General features: G+C 39.8%; 3 protein-coding genes across 3 annotated transcripts; 2 read left to right on the plus strand and 1 right to left on the minus strand.

Annotated features, from left to right (window-relative positions):
* Nucleotides 1-29: 29 nt before the first annotated feature.
* LOC122873993 (cholecystokinin) lies at nucleotides 30-953 on the minus strand. The gene is made up of 3 exons (XM_044191433.1): nucleotides 728-953; nucleotides 365-625; nucleotides 30-211 (listed from the first exon to the last, which is right to left on the minus strand). Exons 2-3 carry the CDS (start codon nucleotides 621-623, stop codon nucleotides 135-137), a joined length of 336 nt encoding a protein of 111 aa, XP_044047368.1. The 5' UTR covers nucleotides 624-625; nucleotides 728-953; the 3' UTR covers nucleotides 30-134.
* Nucleotides 954-4,389: 3,436 nt separating this feature from the next.
* Nucleotides 4,390-10,652, plus strand: krt99 (keratin 99). The gene is made up of 9 exons (XM_044191424.1): nucleotides 4,390-4,786; nucleotides 6,662-6,790; nucleotides 7,517-7,599; nucleotides 7,877-8,033; nucleotides 8,257-8,418; nucleotides 8,562-8,687; nucleotides 9,966-10,192; nucleotides 10,312-10,346; nucleotides 10,464-10,652. The coding sequence occupies exons 1-9, from the start codon at nucleotides 4,481-4,483 to the stop codon at nucleotides 10,568-10,570; spliced, it is 1,332 nt and encodes a 443-aa protein (XP_044047359.1). The 5' UTR covers nucleotides 4,390-4,480; the 3' UTR covers nucleotides 10,571-10,652.
* Nucleotides 10,653-17,213: 6,561 nt separating this feature from the next.
* krt15 (keratin 15) lies at nucleotides 17,214-19,685 on the plus strand. Its single transcript, XM_044191422.1, has 7 exons — nucleotides 17,214-17,805; nucleotides 18,082-18,164; nucleotides 18,303-18,459; nucleotides 18,594-18,755; nucleotides 18,862-18,987; nucleotides 19,131-19,348; nucleotides 19,458-19,685. Exons 1-7 carry the CDS (start codon nucleotides 17,275-17,277, stop codon nucleotides 19,564-19,566), a joined length of 1,386 nt encoding a protein of 461 aa, XP_044047357.1. The 5' UTR covers nucleotides 17,214-17,274; the 3' UTR covers nucleotides 19,567-19,685.
* The last annotated feature ends 39 nt before the right edge of the window (nucleotides 19,686-19,724 follow it).

Raw genomic sequence — 19,724 nt, forward strand, 5'->3', positions numbered from 1 at the left:
AACACACAAGACTATTGTGATAATTCTGCAAATTAGTTTATTTATAAAGTTGCGGGGAAAGTAAAACATTGACTTCATATAAAATCTGAACAAAAAGCAGTAAGTCTGAGCCCTCAGGTTGTTGTTGTTGGGTCTCACTCTGCGTCCCGGCGTCCGAAATCCACCCAGCCCTGGTAGTCCCGATCTGACATGCACTCGGAGTTCATCATCTCTGTGAACAAACCATTCCTACATGAACCACACATGAAGGTTCAGTACACAGACCTTAGTATCTTCTTGGATCACTCACTCATTCATCAGATTGACACAAGCAAAACAAAACAACAATCAGGGAAGAACTTTCACACCCCGACCCACAGCATACCTGAAATTGCTTGCATTATTTGTTTGGTCATAACCTCGCGATTATCCTCCGATAGGTGTGCCCGTCTCTCCATCCGTGCAGAGTGAGTCTGAGGCGCCGGCTCCTGTCTGCCAGCCGACCCTCTCACTTTCTCCCTCTTGGCTAGAAGCTGCTGCAGTATATTAGTCTCTCCAACTGCAGAGGATTCAGGTGAGGAGGCTGCACTGGATACTAGCAGTGCAACCAACAGTGCAAACACCATAATAACTTTCCCTGACATGTCTGTGTACAAGAAGTAGGGGGGGGGAAGAGTTTTTGGTCAAAACAGATTTATATTTACTCAAACTGACAACATAAGTACACAAAAAGACAAAGTTACTGTACCTGTGACGACAGGATGAGATATGTGTACAATGAAATCCGAGAAGAGTTTTGCTTCTGTTGCAGTTTTGGTGATTCTGAGCAGATCTGCCCTTTTATACCACGAGTTTGGTGTAAGGATAGGGCAGTGTTCACTGATTGATTGGTAGACGGAGGCATTGGGAGGATGTGCGTAAAGGAAACGATTGACCACTACACCCACAAACCCATTATTATGCTTTTCACTTACCTGGAAAGGTCTTTTTTGTACTGCAATAACAATAAAACGAGTCAATGGGTTTACATAAGAAATCCAATACTCCTTTAGAGACCAATACAGAGCATCTGATGTAACTATGTAGACACTGGCTGGAAGGCTTGGCTTTAAAGGCTGAAAACAGGGGTTTCTGGTGTTCTCAAGTTATTAACTGGCCCTCCTTTAATCAGATATCTCCACTCAAAGCATTAGCAGTTACTGTTATTCTAACAATTCACACATGTTAGAACAAGACACAGACAAATTCATTATTTTGCATTTCTGTGTAGCATCTACATGCCTTAATTTCAACACTGTATGGACTGTAGACAACAGTTTTTCACTTTTCATTGTAAGATAGTAGAGCTGGTGATACATCTTGTCTGAAAAAAAGTGTGAATAATTGAATGATTGGTTGGAGGTGATTATTACCTTCACCATGTCATGTTGTGGCCTGGACTTTCCAGATGACGTACACTCTATCCTTTCAGTAAATGTACTACAGAGCGTGGTTGACATTAGCACCGTTTACATACAGTATAGATTTTCTACAAGTGGCCCAGTTATTGTTTATCCAGTTTCCAATGACAATATGTGATGTATAATGTCTAGAAAAGCAGAAACTATACAAACTCAGCCTTAAAATATTTTCTGCCAGGCAGTGAAAGCATCATCTGTCAGCTGGATTTACTCCGTAGCAGTGACTGAGTGATTACGTACTACACTTTGATTTATACAATGAGTAAAAGTGACAGCAACACAATGGAAAGCAGAGAATGCGCATGCATATGTTCACCTGCAAACAATACCTCGGGATGTTGTGACTGATGAGTAAATGTGAGCAGCCTTACAGCGAATGAATTACCCTGCACCTTGGACGTCGTTGGAATGTTACTTGTGAAATTTGTTTGATCTCAGTCGTTATATCTAATAAGCCTGTGGTGGTAATATAATCACAGATCATAAGATTTGACATTTATTCTCTCACCAGACTGGTGCCACACACACACACACACTCACACACACACACCCATCAGTGAAATCTGATAAACGTCCCAGACAGACTGAAGACAAAATAACAGCAACGTTTAAAAAAGGTTTTTTTTTAAAAAGGTTTTATCTGATATTTTATTCATTCTGATTGAAACCACAATAAAAAAAGCAAAACTGGTGGACCTTTACAGTAAAAATGGTGATGCTTTTTGCTGCAGTAAAAAAGGGAAGTTGGTTAAATACAAGCTATTTATTGAGATGGTGATGTAAACATTGTTACTCACAGCAAATGAATTATTGATAATAACTCGATTAACATCAAGTTGCTGAATTCCATTGACATTTAAGCTTCACATTAAAACAAAAATAACTAACCCTTGGTCTCCTTTGGATTATGACACTAAATACAAATTTGAACTGTCGCTAGTAGCTGCAATGTAATGGTCTTAAATATGGATGAGCGTGAAAGCTGCTGCCACAGAAGAGTGGCGTGCAAAGGTTAACTGTCGCTTTCCCCTGATGGGTGTGTTCCACGGCAGATTGAGCTGGTTTGTAGATTGTTGTGTCAGCCACTTCAGGAAGTTTTATTCTGACCATAGGTTAGATAAGCTTCCTATGAAAAAGGTGTGCCAGTGTTTTGTCTGTGTGTGTGTTGGGGTGGGGTGTGGTGGGGTGAGGCTGGGGGTCAGGCATTGAGTTCAGTCATGTTTGGAGAGACATTCCTAAATTATCTATTATGCCAACAACTCTTTTGTCTGCTCCCCTCGCTTCACTGGAAAGGACAGAAAGATATTTAGCTGTTCAAAAGAAAATTGAAAGCAATTAAGAAGAACCAGTTTATAATGGTTATAAACACATCTTAGTTTTCATGCCATTCCTTTCAGAGGTTTCTTTGACATCTATGGATTGCACAAATAAAAATGTTTACTGCACACTTTTGTGCAGTTTCAGCTGAGGAGAGAGTAAAAACTTTATGGAGAGGAACTTAACTTGGTGGTACAGGTAGCTGCAGAGAGTGTGACTGTTATGAAACCATGAATTGACTTTGTGAATGAATCTCATTAATTAAAGTGTAGTTGTTGTCTGGGGTTGTCTGTTGTTTTTTGACCGTTTGTGTAACCTACCAAATGCATTGACTAGACACTGATGGACAACAGTGGTTATATTCAAAATTATTGCTAGGGACAATTCAGTAGTCACTGGATATTCTACGCCCTCGTGCCACCCTTAGAGGGTCTAGGTGAACATAAAGAAAGGTCGATCTCCCTCTATGCGGCGATGCACCTGTTGACCTCCATTTAAGAGTCCGGAAAAGTGACAGTAAAGTTGCACATTTGCAGTTTGTCAAAATATTTCTTACCTTAAAGCGCGTTTATGTGTAGCCTAACTTCAGCCGAACAGTGGCCACTGTGGCCACAAGCCACAATGAAAGGGTGATGGTAAATGCTACAACAGTGTAACAGTGGCACAAAAAGAAAAGAGTCCGAAAATGAACTCAGTTACACAGAAATATGTATCTAATGTTTGCTAACCGTAGCTAACATTAGCCACCATAAGCTACTGGTCATAAGGCTGTAACCCCAAAACCCCTAAATGTAGGAATTTTAGTAACATTAAGGTTTTGTTTTATTTCTTATAAATCCAACTTTTCATTTGTAAGATGAGGATTGTGTTATTTCTTCTATCAAAAGTGACATGGTCTCGGACATACTAGGCTATGTAGCTATGCTACGCTATGTCCTTCAAAATGGGGTCATCCCTATGTCCCCAGGGCCCCGTGTTCCCTTAACATAAGACACGCTTTACATCTGTCTTCCTAGCAATTTAAAGATTTACACATATAAAAAAAATTATTGATTAAAAATGAGTGGTTAGGGTTAACCCTATTAACCATGACTTTATCATAGAGTTTCAAATTATGGTTTGAAAGAGGAGACGCACACTATTGCGGTAAGTGGAACCTCTTAAAATTACGTCGTACCACTCCAGAGCCACTTGTTCTCAGAGTTGTTCTGTTGCTCTTCTTTTGTTCTGAGTTGGTCTAGCCTTTTGTGTTGAGTTTTGAGCTGATTTCAACATATTGACGCAGGGAAACATACATTGAACATCTGACCTATAAACATTGCTGAGAACATAATGTGCTAAACGCTCCTCTTAGATGCCTGAGCAGTTGTTCAGCCAGATAACTGTGTGGCATTTAAACACGCTGCAGCAGGCTAAGTATAACTGACATTGAAGAAAAGAAAAATACTAATCTTCATACCTGGCTAGTTATCAGTTAGCCAGCCATCAAGCTGCCCAACTAGATGTTCAACCTGTCTTCCACAGAGCGTCACTAATACTGTTCACACCCAGATATTAGGTTTTCAAAAATCTATCAACTGAATACCACACATTGCTGTGGCATTGGACCGACGCTGTCTCCTTCTCTCAGAGTCCTATAAAATGCCCAGTTGTCTCAGGCAGGGTCACTCCTCGCACACTCTCCAGCTGTGCTCATCACCTGCAGGTCACCACCACCTCTCACCATGTCTGTCAGTCTCGCCAGCCAGAGCAGCTACAGCTCCCGCAGCATCTCCAACACCAGTGCCATCAGCCTGAGCGGAGGGATGCAGTTTGTCGGAGCCGGCCAGACCCGCATCTCCACGGGCCCCTTCCAGACCCGCGCGCCCAGCGTGTATGGGGGCGCGGGAGGTTACGGGACCCGCATCTCCCAGTCCCACTCAGTCTTCTCCTCCAGGTCACTGACCCCGTACGGCGAGACTGGAGTGATGAATAACGGGAAGGTGACCATGCAGAACCTCAACGACCGCCTGGCCTCCTACCTGGAGAAGGTAAGGCATGATGATGATGATGATGATACCTACAAATTGCTGCACGCTGTTGGCTGCAACACTCCCGCTTTCCTGTGCTTTTCTTAAAGCGTTGTAAGCACTCCGAGAACACACACCTTTGCCACTGCTGCACAGTCCTGGGAAGCTTTGTCAGACCTTCTGTAATTATGGACAAAGTGTTTTCTGACACATGCAGTGACACATACTGCATATTCAAAGACTTATTTTAAAACTTCACTATATCAGTTTTTGTAGCTCAGTAATCTCCTACTTTATATTACGGTAAATACTGTATGTTTATTTAGATATATTTATGTCAATGATTTGTGCTGTTGTGGTTAATGAAAATGACACTCACTTCTGCACTGCTGCCACTTTTCTGTGAAAAAGAGCTTCACCCAAAACATTTCAAGGGGCATAAATTCACATAGAAACACTATATCCACAAAGCAAATTAATTTAGAGAACACAGATAACAAAGCCACAGATGAAAGGAACCTGCCTATACATATATATATAGCTGCATTTTAAAACACAATGCACAGGAAGCAGCATGATGAAAGGCTCAGACTGAGCAGTTGTCAGCTATTGTCCAAACTGCTCAGCCTCCTTCAAAGATCCATCATCACCACGAGCCTACGTACATATAACCTGTAACCACACCAACACGCACTGATATAAAGTGTGTCTACTTCAGCAACACACCGTGAAGCTGTAGCACTGCATCTCCTCCAGCAACTGCAACTTTAGGGAGAAACCAATACCACAGGGAAAGGGGGCATGTGACTTTTTGTGATATGATCTGTGACATAATTGGAAGAATACGTTTGACTCATAGTATAAAATGATCCTAACTACATATAAAAAATACTAGTAATAAAATTAAATATTAAATAAAGTAAAAATATATTACCAGATATCAAAAATCTGGTGGGGCACGTGCTTGAATGGGCGTCAGACGCCTCTGATTACCAGGACTGCATGTTTTGTCCCCCATCACTTCCATTAGAAGTGCATGAAGAAGGGATCCGTTGAAGGCCAGTATGAATAGCAGGAAGGACTGCAGCAAGCTGAACCTGCTTCAATGTTTTTAAGATGGACTTGAACCTATCTTTTAATTCTGTACGTGGAAGAAAAAAAGAACAAATAACCAAGAGGATACAAGACATGTAGGTGATATATAACAGTAGAATATTCTGTTTAAAGGTAGTATTTTGAACCAAATATGAATATATATGACCTTGTTGTATTAACTTAGCTCGATGAAGACTTGGCTCTCACAGTGCCATGTGACAAAAGCAGCAGCAATACTGAGTATTTCACATTTGTGTCAGTTTATACATTTTAGAAGCAAATATTGTACTTTGTTTTTTGAGAGTTACTTGTTACTTTGCAGATTATGACATTAAACACAAATGATAATAAATGATATATATATATATAATAAACGACCCAACTATACATACCTCTTCTTAAAATAAGCTCCATTTTAACCAGCTACAACATTAAAATGCTTCTTACACATGAATGCATCAGTGATATTAATGCATTAGGCCTAATATTACACATAATAATACACTACTGACAGGGAGCTTTCTACTGCATAAAAAGTACTTTTACTTTTGATACTTTAAATACATTTTGTTGATCACACTTACATAACTTTAACAAAAATAAAGAATTAAGTAAAGGATTTGAATACTTCTTCCATCACTGGCAAAGAATCATGTCAGACAGGATGCAGGTCAATGGACTTTATTAAAGGAAGGTAAAGTAGACAATAACGTGTGTGTGTGTGTGGTCTATAACAACCAAAAAAATTACAACAAATGAATATGTGAATTGCGTGAGGTCACTCTCTGGTTGTGTGTGCAGGTACACTTCCTGGAGGCAGCCAACAGGAAGCTGGAGCTGCAGATCAGAGAGTTCTATGAGAAGAGAGCTCCTTCTGTCTCCAAAAACTTCACCGGCTACTTCGCCACCATCTCTGATCTCCAAGCTCAGGTACCTCTCACATTTTACACATCATGACACATTAAAACATGCTAAATATAACTAACAAAACTATTCTACAAGCATATATGTGGTGTGCAAACAAGCAGGCAACCAAACATTTACGTGCATGCTTCTCGCTCATGTTGAGAGACATATTTCTCAGTGAGAACCAGTTTACAGTGGTTGAAATCACCTCTTTGTTTGTCAGCCATTCATTTCAAATGTTTCTGTTTTTGACATTTTTGCAGCTTTGGTGCAGTTTGAGCTGAGTAATGTTTATCACACTGTAACAATTTGTTGTGTGAGAGAACGTTCACATGTAACTATGACGACGATGACTATGATGGACGCCGATGATGATCAACAGGGGCCCAATAGCAAATTTTTACCCCAGTGCTCCCAAGCATAAATGCTACATGGATAAATTCGCAGACGCTGCATCAAAAATGAACAAACCTTTTCTCAAAACTAAAGAACCAAGAGAGCACTCCTAAAGTAGCTGTGGATTCTTTCTGTGTTGTATAAACTGTGGCTTTGAACTCCAAATAAACACTTAATCATCTATAGTGGCTGTCCTTTAAAATCCACTGTAGAAAATGTAGTTTTTGAAATATGTGCTGTCATGTTTTGGTGTCTGCTTCTGTATAAAAATGACACATAAATGTACTGAATCTGTCCAGTAAAACAAGCACACTTATGAATAAATAGAGAATTTTTCATTCACCCCCCATTTAGATCTCGAGGAGATTTTCAGAGAATCAAAGCACCATCCTGCAGGTTGACAATGCTCGACTGGCTGCAGACGACTTTAGAATAAAGTAGGTTTACCCTCCTCTGTTGCTTCATGCTAAATCCACATGCACCCTACAATAATTTTATTTGGATATACGTCAACCAAAAAAAAAGTTTTGTATTTTTAGTCTGTAATTTTGTAAAAAAGTAAAAAAAAAAAAAAACAAAAGGTTTAATTCATATGGTAGGAATAACATTTACATCCACTGGAACATCACAAAGACTGAAGATGTAGTTGAATGGTCATATTTTTTCTTTCACTCATTTAATTTAATTACAACTACACCTGGCTTCCTTCTGTAGGTATGAGATGGAGATGAACCACTGTAAGATGGTGGAGAGTGATGTGTCCCGTCTCCGAGGGGTCCGGGACAACCTGACTCTTTCCATCAGTGACCTGGAGTTGCAGATAGAAGGTCTGAAAGAGGAGTTGTTGTGCCTCAAGAGCAACCATGAGGAGGTAAGAACTGAACCAGCTCCAGAGAGATTTCTCTGTTATGTTTAAAACAAAATTTATAACAAAAAGGGTTTGAAGATACTGAACAATTTAATAGCAGGGTGGCTTAGAGTCTGTTTTGTTTTACAGTACAGTACAATGCCGCCATCTGTTGGTGGTGGCAGCCATGACTCACACACCTGTAGAAGGGCAGGAAATAATAATGTGTCCCTTTTCCATGTTGCAGGAGATAAATCAGTTAAGGATCCAGCACACTGGCACAGTTAATGTAGAGGTGGACAGCGCACAGTCAGTTGATCTGACAAAGGTCCTGGAGGAAATGAGGGAGCAGTATGAAGCTGTGGTGCTGAAGAACAAGATGGAGCTCGAGAAATGGTTCCAATCTAAGGTGAGACGGGAGAGCAATGTCCCTGAAAATTTAAAAACGACTCAGAATAAAAACTACGATGAAAATATTTACAGATGGCAATGTCAAGGGATTTATTGCATATATATCTCTCTGTGTGTGTGTGTGTGTGTGTGTGTAAAAAGGTGGATATTCTACAGACGCAAATCATTACATGTACAACAGAGGTGAAGACGTTTTACACGAAGCTGTCAGAGCTGAAGAGGACCTACCAGAGTTTGGAGATAAGTCGGCAAAGCATCATCACAGAGGTAGGCCATAGACGAAATGACAGAATGCAAAAGCACACTTTTAGGGTAGGGTTGTGAGCTTGTGGGATTTGTACTTAGATTAAAGGGTAGGCTCCCAATTTTTCAAGTCTGTCTTAAAACAACACTCACATGCCCATATGTACGTTGAAACAGTTTTTGCTTGTTGTAATTATTCCTCCTGTTCATAATGGTCATTACAAGATCCTTTCCTAATGCTCTTCCAATGTAAGTGATGGATCCACAGTCCTCGTTCTGTACAAAAATATATTCCAAGTTAACGTCAGATAAACTTCAGTTCAGATAATGCACAGGGCTGCGTTTGTGGGGGCATGTTGTTTAAAAGGTACTCACAGGTACCGAAAGACAGTGAAATATGATCTAGGAAGTCCAGTTGGAGTAATAGATTATGTGTTTAAAGGCGTATCAGATGCCAAAACACTGCACAACGGGTTACTCACAGACAGGATTTTACAACTCAGGAACGTTATCACTGCAGCAATTATTTTATCTTCGATCGTGAGGTAAACAGTAGAAATACGACGTTCATGTTTCAAAGTAATCTTCCAGGAATGATGTCATGTTGCACTGCAGTTGGTTCAACTTTTGATGACACCCCCTGTGTTGGCACCCTCCCTGTGTCGACGGACTGGCTCCATTCTAATGAATGAGAGGGCTGCTTTTCTCATACACTGCTCAAGTTCGTCTGAACGCGGCATTAATCAAATTAAGTGGATATTTTTTTTTTGTTCAAAATTCCCTCTTTGTGTTTCCCCTGACAGTGTTTCCATGCTGAGCCATGGTGGAGGGATAGTTACACAATGAGGGAATTTTGTACTAAAGAACTATAACTTTGGAAGATACACACTGGATTTGACTAACTAAAACTGCTGAAGCCTTAAATTATATATAGTATGTTTGCACTGAACAAGGACTGTGACAATTTGAAGCACATTAGGAAGCTTGAATGGGCATGACGCGTCTGATTACAAGAACTGCAGATTTTGTCCCCCATCACTTCCATTGGAAGTGCATCAGGAACGGATCCGTTGAAGGCCAATGTGAATAGCAGGAAGGATTGCAGCAAGCAGAACCTGTTTCAATGTTCATATGGGCACCTGACTATTTTAAGATTCAAAATTGTGAACCTATCCTTTAAATTAGTATTGTTCAGATACATCATGAAACTATAACTTTATAATTTCCCGTCAGGCAGACAGGCAGTCCTTTTCTCTGATCACGCTCACAGCTTTCCTAACATCCTTCCCGTCTGTCCTGCAGATTCAGTGCCTGCAGCAGAATGTGCAAGAAGTGAAGAGTCAATACAATGCTCAGCTTGGCCAGCTGCAGCTGACCATCAACATCCTGGAGATCGAGCTGCAGCAGCTGAAAGTCTCCCTCGAGCAGCAGCAAAGCGAGTACAACCTGCTACTGGACATCAAGATGAGGCTGGAACTGGAGATCGCCGAGTACAGGAGGCTGCTGGACGGAGAGCTGCAGGAGAGGAGGCAATATGAACAAAAAATTAAATAAATATTACATTTCTTTAACTCTTTAAAGTGAAGGTAGCAGGCCAACAGCTAAAACAATAAAATATGTTTTAAAATAATGTTCTCTCTCTCCATAGGGCTGTGGTCATCAGCAAGGTTGTGGAAGTGGAAGGTAGGAATCCCCATCATTCACTAAACTGACCTTCTGAGCTTGTAACAATGTCATTTAATTAGGCTCCTTGCACTGTAGTCACATGATTATTATTATGTTTGTTCTCCACCTCTCTAGAGCATAAACCCCACATCGAGAGGAGAGTGAAGACCATCGTGGAGGAGATTATTGACGGAAAGGTGGTGTCCTCCAGTGTTGACACCCAAGTGGAGGAAATTCAGTAACACCTCTGCTGCCACTTTTACATTGATTTGGCCCCTAAATGTAATTAATTGACTCCTATAATACCTGCTTAATGAATAATTTAGTCAGCTGTTAACTTGTAATTTCTACCAAACAAATCTTTTGCTTTTTAAGGAGGTTACCTTGGCATTTTCTTTATTTTCTTTTGATTGCAATTATATAGCAAGGTTGCAGCAAGTGATGATCTTTCCTTGACGGATGCTCGCTCTGATAAGTACGAGACCAAAATATGATTAAAAGCTGATGAGCATTCTTAGTCACAAATGTGTATTACAAGTCAGAAAGGTGGATTATAGTTTGTACGTGGATTTTTTATTGGCAAAATCTAATCAGAGTGTTATTTAGTCGCTGAAAACATCCCTTTTTGGACATATAAATAACATAGGAAATGTAAAACGGTCAAGATTCAAGTCAGTTTTAGGTCATACATTAAAGTGATAAAAACTCAATAATGTTTTTATTATATGATCTCAAGGTCAGTGTCTCCTGTATTTTTCCTTTGCAGATACTGTATGTGATATGTGCCATGTAGTGTTTGGGATGTACTTTCACTCATGACCACCAAGTGTCACTGTGTCCTTCTCCCTAAAAGTAAAGCCCTGGCACAACTTTAGTGGATTGCATAACCTTATTTTGCTTAAGTAGAAACAGATTGTTGCTGAACAAGATACATTTAGAAGCACCATTAGTTTAACTTGTCACAGGACAATAAACAATGGTCTGCAAATTGCACAAAATCAAGGCACAATATTGATGCTATGTTGAACATGGTAGAAAAATAATACATGTGTGATACTGAACATGATTTTCACAGAAACATGGAGAGAAAAAAAAGTTTTTGTATAGGTCAGTTTCGGTGAGGTTTGCAGTTACCCTTGAGTCACCAAAAGCCTCTTCATTTAGGTGGAGTTGAATCAAGTGTAGACTTGAGATGTCCAGGCATCCAAACATCAGTGATTCACCTACCTAATGACTTAATCTGTCAGTCAAAATGACTCCCTTTCTTTCACTGCTATTGTGCTGCACTCTATTAACACACTCCAATTTGAATTATTCTGCATGACTAGACAAGACAAAACCAATTAAAAAAAACATTGTGCACCATTGTTGGACCCTTGCAACTTGCACCTAACATACATACATACAGAAAGTCCCATTTTAAATTGAAATCCTAACGTTAAATTCGCCCTCCTGGTGTCAAACTTCAAGCCTAATTGTAAGAGTTAAATGTTGTCTCAGAGGGTGGGCAAATTCCCTGCACATGTGCTTTTGCACTAGTAGGTCATGTTACTTCATGGTTGTGTGCATCACATGAGGTTTTCCCTCAGCTGAATGCAATAATCTCTATTATTACCAAAACATAAGCAATTATGGGCTTAATTGTGTGCACATGGGCTCTTCATTCAGTTCATTTAAGTCGACTCACAGAGACAGTGAAGCTGTTGGTTTAATATATTGGTTACTTATATATCTTGTTAATGAGTCCAGAGTTCTCTGTTGTAAATTTCCAGACCTCTCAGTGCATCTGAACATCAGAGGTGTTGCATTAATCATTCCTGACTGCACAGGGTGCGGCTAATACTTGCAGGGCATACTGAGATGCAACTGAAACCAGTCTGGGCCTGAAATGGAATAAACAAAAAATATAAAAGACAGAGGAGTCTTGTTAAAAAACACCTGATCCTGCAGTGAGTCATTGCAGCACTCACTTCCTCTCCTACATGATGTAGAAAGTGAGATATTGTTTTATATTGGCTCATAAATGAGAGTTACACACCCAGGTAAAAGCACTCCTGGCTATTTCTCATGCTGCAGCGTATTTTGAACATACTGTTCCTGTTTTCACCACAAGCTGTAGTTATTTGTGTCAGGGATGCACTGAATGGGCCTTTTGCATTCTAAGAAGTCATTTTCCATTTACATGAAAAGTGGATGGGATGTGTGACACAGTAAATCTGTCAAAAAGACTTATTGATATGGTTTTTGGAAAAAGCACTGCAAGTTGAACCACTAGTACAACTCCCTTATGTGCCATGTGCATTGCATAGCAGATTGTCATCCACTAGATGCAGGGCATAAATCAATTACTCTGCAGTGAGGTTTGAATATATTTAATCTTATCGTGTGAAAAGCTGAAACTCCCTTTTAGTGAATGGAGAATGCACCGGTTTGCAGGAGTATCTCAATTAAAAGCATGCTGCATTCATACTTTGCTTCACACATGAGAACCACAGACACACCTTGCCCTACCGCCACACATACCATCACCATTAATCACTCAGCTCACATAAACCACAACTCTGTTCTTTTTTGTAAGAGCAGAAGAGTGTGCAGTGTCTGTTTATTGCAGATCATTGTATTAATACTAAATATCTACATTCTGTTTTCAAATGAGTTCAATCTATCTGTGAAATGTAGGCTAAAAACCGCACTACATGTTAATGTGTTAACATCACTAACATGCTAAACATTACATGCTGAACCATATAGCATGTTAACAGCAAACTATGTTCAAATTAGAACATGCTAATGTTGGCATGTCCTAATGCTAACATGCTAAATTACATACACAGTACTTACATGGAATTACATACTACTAAATTATTCCATGTTATGATATTTAGTGTCAGTCGGATGCATTTTAAATTTCCTAGATTTGTTGTAATTTCATATTTTTGATTGATTTCATGTTTCACTGAAAAAACACACTTAGTGTATTTCTGGACCTGTAATGATAACATTCTGACTATGGAGGACCACAAGTGTCATGGAAATAGTAATAAAGCATTTCATAAATTAATAACTAATTGTACAATAAAAATAGGCATTACATAAACATTTGTTTATTAATCTATAAATAAATAGACTAAATTACAAAGTAATTCCCTATTTGATATTTAATGGGTATTTTAAATGCCTAATTAAAATCTGTATTCTTAATTCAATTTGTGAATCCAGTAATTTATTTTTCTTTTTAAACTGAATTTTCAAATAGATTTTGAATTTCCATTATTTATTTATAAATTCATTAATGTGTTTTAAAATTATGTACATATCAACTGTTTTATGTTGTTTTTGTAAATCCCTTTTTAAATGGAACTATTTATTGATGGATTAATATTTCATTTGTAAATTCTTTTTATTATTCCTCTTTTTATTACCATTTAAAAATCAAATGAGGAATTACTTTGTAATTTAGTCTATTTATTTATAGATTAATAAACAAATGTATTGATGCCTATGGTCCTCCATAGCTGACCAGACTTAAGTTCAATCAGTGAAAATTGGTTAAGGTGAATTTGGTATTGCTTTAACAATTCGGGATCTTATTTATCTTATTTTTTAACTACTGGGAATCTATTATTACAGGGTATGTATGACCAACTGAGCAATAATCTGGATGTTTGGGAGAGAATTTAATTAGAATTCACAGTTACAGATGCAGTGATAGTTCTCCCCTTGCTACATTTAGTTACAGGGTAATAAAGCTAACCCGCCCACAGGTGCAATGTGTGGCAGGGTGGGACTTGAAACCTGATTTCCTGCACAAAGGAGCTGAGCTCAGTCCTTGAGCCATCAAAGCAGATAGCGAGTATGAACGTGTACCTATATGGCCACAATAACCAAAAAACTAATTCCTGGATCAGTAGGCCTGCGCACCAAAGGGCAATGGTCGATGGTAATAGTAATAGAATAAGTACCCAGTAGATAAATAATAACTACAGTATACAGTATAAATTGTAGGGTACAGTATGACCATAAAACTGAGCAAAAATCGGGATGGACGTCAGGGTAGATGGACTAATGACTTCTGCATCTCTTAATAAATCTGATGTGTGTGATCAAAATGACCTTATTACCAACAAACAGTAAAACTAAAAAAAACACATTATCATCCAGTAAAATGTTTTATCTGCTAAGTCACCATTGTCCTTTGGTGCGCAGATTTGGTGGTCATTGTGACCACAGTTTAGCAGTCTACAGTTTTCATCTAATGTGATCGCTCAAGAATAGAGCTTATGTTTTCTATGCAGGGGGTCAGGGTTCAAGTCCAAGCTAACCCGCTCATCATCCTGTGAGCGGGTTAGCTTTATTAACCTGTAACTAAATATAACAAGGGGATAACTACCACCGTACTATAATTATAAATTCTCTCTGAATTCCTCCCCAAAAGTCCAGATTATTGCTCAGTTGGTCATGCATACCCTGTAATAACAGAATAGGTACCCAGTAATTAAAAAATGACTACAATATAAGTTCTTTGTAAGATCCTGAATTGTTACCCCCTTATTCCATAACTTCACATCTTGTTCCCCAGTGCCTACATATATGTATTGGTACGTACTGTACCGGTACAAACGATTACACTGTAACTCCAGAGTAAATACACTGTAGGCTAGGCTGAGCGCTGTAATATAAAGCGATGACGTAAAATTTGAACAATTCAACAGCATTAACTTATTTTCAGAAAAAGGGAAGCATATGTCTCTAGAACATTTTGAAAAATACAAGTTTTGCTACTCAACCTTATCTTATATTACGTCCCATTCTCTAACTTTACCTTCTTTGACCTGCAGAGCAGCGTGAGAGACCTTTCTGATAGTGAGTGATATTCAGGCTGGTGCTATTGTTGCTTACTGCCTGAGGAAAAATGGCTCAGACATGCTTTACATCATTTCTATTGCACCAACTACTATTCAAATGTCTTTCTTTTTTAATTTGATAAATGTTCTTTATTTTTTCATAGTCTCTATTTGGTTTTTGTTTCAAGTTGTGTGATGTGTGTCAATATGAGTTCAGTATTATATTTCATGAAATGTGAACTATTCTCACAACTTTTGTTGAGAAAACAGATGAGTTTTATGAGTCTTATGCACTTGTTGATCATAGTGAAACATGTTTTTCACAGTGTTGCGGCGTCTGAAATCTCTCAAAAAGTCATTGATAAGTGTTCTTTTAATTCTGACACTAACCTACAGTAAACTTTACATAAACTAACTCAACCAGAACATACTGTCATAATATGCTCTGTTTAAACATCTTCACCAGTGCCACACCCTTATGTTATTCTATCACAAGGATGTTTGATTGCACAGACTCTATCGTGTTGCGCTGTATTATGTGAACGCACATTTACACCATCACTTGCTGGTAGTACAAAGGATACATGTTTAGGAAGTGAGATTAGAAGCTAAATGTGACTTGTGAATTACTCTAAAAAAAAGATGGCATCTCACAATGGAGCAGTGAAACCTAAATGAAGTGCAACTAAGCTGTACAGAGCTATACATTACAGTGTGTACACACAAGAAGTTAGTGTGTTGGTGTGAAAATGTTATCTCCAGAGAGACAAAAATATCTTCACTCATATATTACTTGGGTTTTCCAACTAATCAGTATCTGGGACATTATTTATAGCCGTTTAGCACATGCATGAGATGAGTTTGCAACCTCAAAATGAAAAGCAGCAGTGAAGAGAAACTGGTTTATATTAATCCAATCCTGTGTATATGCACAGAATGTAATAGTCATTTGTTAGTTAGAGGTAAAACAACTCTTTGTTAGATTAAACCACAAGCAAAATGTCCAAAATAATAAACCATTGTTCTTACAATATGAAAACAAATCCAAAACTGCAAGGAAAAGTTTAAATGCCTGCATTTAAAAAAATTCAAATCAACCTTTCCACATGCTTCATGTGAGACAGTTGTGAAAAAGCCTCTGGGACATTGTAAAAGACTTGGAAATGGAAAGAAGCAAACAAGCAAGAGCTTGTTCTTGTTTGGGCATGAAGCAAATGCCAAAGTACAATGCCAAGAAAAATAAAGAACATGTAGGCACATCTGTGGTGAGCTTTCCAGCAGTGCTGTGCCCAGTCTTGACTAAAGCCTGGTATCAATTGACTGAGTGTCTATAAAAACCGCTTCTAACTGCAATACTGCAGGCTATTGTTGAGCGAAACAAAAGAGAATGTATAAAATCTAAAGTTTGATGTGAAACTATGAATAACAAAAGAGACAATATTTAAAAGAATATTTTCATGCAAGATAACACGAAGAGAAAAGACCAAGAGGTGTGTGAGAAGAAGTGTGCTGGCTGAGTCAAGTGAAAAAAACTATCCTGATGATCCATTTTACAATATTTACAATGCGTGTTGCCTTGGCAACCTAAGAGGTTTGGCAAGCACAGTATGGCAGTCTTGCTCAAGAATTATGGCACAAGTTCAATAAAGACACATCACAGATTTGACTGGGTCACCTGAGGCGAACAGCAACGGGCGTGGCTGTTTCACAATTTACAGTACACTTTGTAGAAATAAAAGATGGATGCCCTGTTTTCATGCACATTAATGTGAGCTTGGATTAATGGAATAATGAAGCCATTATGTTTTGTATGAGGTTTGCAGGTAGTTGTGAGGTTTGAATGAATTCAGTAAATTGCCTAACAAAATAGGATTAAGTTTAATCCTACTTTCTCCTTCTGATAGTTACACAAACCGAACCTGAAGAGAACGTGTTATGGGTAGGGCAGAGCAACCATTTTAGGCAATGCTCCTCCCTTCAGTCTTGCACGCCCCCACCGACACCAGAGGCAGCAGCAGTATAAAAAGGGGACAGAGGCAAAGCTGTGCATCTGTCCATCTCATTCTCTCCAAGATAGGCAGACCTCCTGAGCAGTCTTCACAATGTCACTGAGATCCAGCAGTTATTCCTTTAGAAGTAGTGGTGGAGGTGGAGGCTTTAGTGGAGGCTCAAGTGGAGGCTTTGGTGGAGGCTTAGGTGGAGGCTTAGGTGGAGGCATGGCACGAAGGTCATATGCTACAAGTGTGCATGGTGGTGCAGGTGGCAAAGGAGCAAAAATCTCCATATCCTCCGGCGGGGGAAGCTTGTTTAGCAGTTATGGCGGCGGTGGAGGTGGAGGTGGAGGTGGCGGTTATGGCAGTTATGGCGGTGGTGGAGGTAACAGTTATAGTTTTGGCATGGGAGGCGGTGGAGGCTTCGGTGGAGGTGATAACATGGATGTTGGAACCAATGAGAAGGCCACCATGCAAAACCTGAACGACCGTCTGGCCTCCTACCTGGACAAGGTGCGCAGCCTTGAGAAGGCCAACGGTGAGCTGGAGCTCAAGATCCGCCAGTTCTTGGAGAATAAGACCTCCCCCACTGCCCGTGACTACTCAGCTTTCGAGGCCACCATTGCTGACCTGCAGGGAAAGGTATGTCACATGACTTCTGATTCCTGAATAAGATACCAAATCCAAAATGCAATGCAACTATCAGATGAATATGTTTAAAATGATGCATTGGAACTTTAACCTACCCCAAGTGGTAATGCATGTGCATGATTTTGTAGGTACCATTACAGTCCTCGTGTTACATGCAATGTTGCTGACAGCATACTTAATGTTCACAGAGTCTGTTGGCAGTTTGAGAGAATTTGATGAAAAAAATCACACTAATTATGTAAAATTAAACAATGCTTCATCACACAGATCCAGAACGCCACCTGTGACAACGGAAGCATCTATCTGTCCATTGACAATGCAAAACTGGCAGCAGATGACTTCAGAACCAAGTAAGTATCAGGATGAGAGACAGAAAGTGTTTAAAACATAGTGAAATGGAGAAACTGTGAAATTGATCTGAAGCAATATATGGAAGATGTATACACTGATGTTGAAGTGCAAATGTCTGATCTCTTGCTGCCTCACAGGTTTGAGAATGAGCTAGCCATGCGTCAATCAGTGGAGGCAGATATCGCCGGTCTAAAGAGACTGTTGGATGAGCTGACGCTGGCCAGATCAGACCTGGAGATGCAGATAGAAGGCCTCAGGGAGGAGCTGATCTTCCTCAAAAAGAACCACGAGGAGGTGGGTAGCAAACGCTGAACAGTCATCTGAGTGGATTTGCATTGCAACTCATTTGCTGTCTAAAACATGGAATAAAATGTACTCAAACAACTCTGCAAACATCCACCTCTTACCAAACTCCTCTTATTCAACAGGAATTGGCAGCCATGAGGAACCAGATGAGTGGACAGATCAACGTGGAGGTGGACGCAAAACCACAGGTAGACCTGGCCAGCATTATGGCTGAGATCCGTGAGCAGTATGAGAGTGTGGCCGCCAAGAACCAGAGAGAACTTCAAAGCTGGTTCCAATCAAAGGTAAGACTGGACAAAACCCTAATATTCATTTCTCATTGCCCACTTGGACTGTTGTTCGAACATATGTTGTTACGTTTCCACTGATTTTCCCCCATGTCTGCTGCAGTCAGAGGAGCTGAACAAGGAGGTGGCAGTCAGCACAGAGGTTCTCCAGTCGTCCAAGTCAGAAATCTCAGAGATCCGTCGCACACTGCAGGGCCTGCAGATTGAGCTACAGTCACAACTTAGCATGGTAAATGATAATAATCTGGGGCAAAATTGTAGTCTTCTTTACCTTTACATACAGCGAGATACAATTTGATGCACCCATGGTATGTTTCGGTTTATTCATTCTTTCTCTTCTCCGTCCCTCTTCTCTTCACCTTCATCCTCCAGAAAGCGTCCCTGGAAGGCACTTTAGCTGACACAGAGACACGATATTCCATGCAGCTCCAAGGCCTCCAGATGCAGGTGACAAGCCTGGAGGAACAACTGGTGCATCTGCGTGGTGACATGGAACGCCAGGGCCAAGAGTACAACATGCTGCTCGACATCAAGGCACGGCTGGAGATGGAGATTGCAGAATACAAGAGGCTGATGGACGGAGAGGGCAGGTAATTTGTCTGCAAAGAACAATTCTGTCCTTTCATCATAAACTAATAACTAACTCTGTAAATTGAAGCATTATACTGATGCAAGCACTGTAATTCTCCCCCTCCACAGTTTCAGCGGTTCAAGTGGCAAGACAAAGACCTCCCATTCCAAGGTGATAGTGGTCACAGAGGAACTGAAGGACGGCCATCTGGTGTCCTCCACCACCACCACCAAATAATCTGTCAAACGCAACACAAGGGGAAAAACCTGAGGACCACAAGCACAACATTTGAACCTAACACTACCTTCACATTCACAAGTGAATGCAATAAAAGGCTACCAGTTTGCTGACTATCATTTTGTCCTTTTTGTCTGACTTATTTGTGTCTTAATTCC

This window comes from Siniperca chuatsi, linkage group LG3, assembly GCF_020085105.1.
Source record: "Siniperca chuatsi isolate FFG_IHB_CAS linkage group LG3, ASM2008510v1, whole genome shotgun sequence".
Taxonomy (NCBI): domain Eukaryota; kingdom Metazoa; phylum Chordata; class Actinopteri; order Centrarchiformes; family Sinipercidae; genus Siniperca; species Siniperca chuatsi.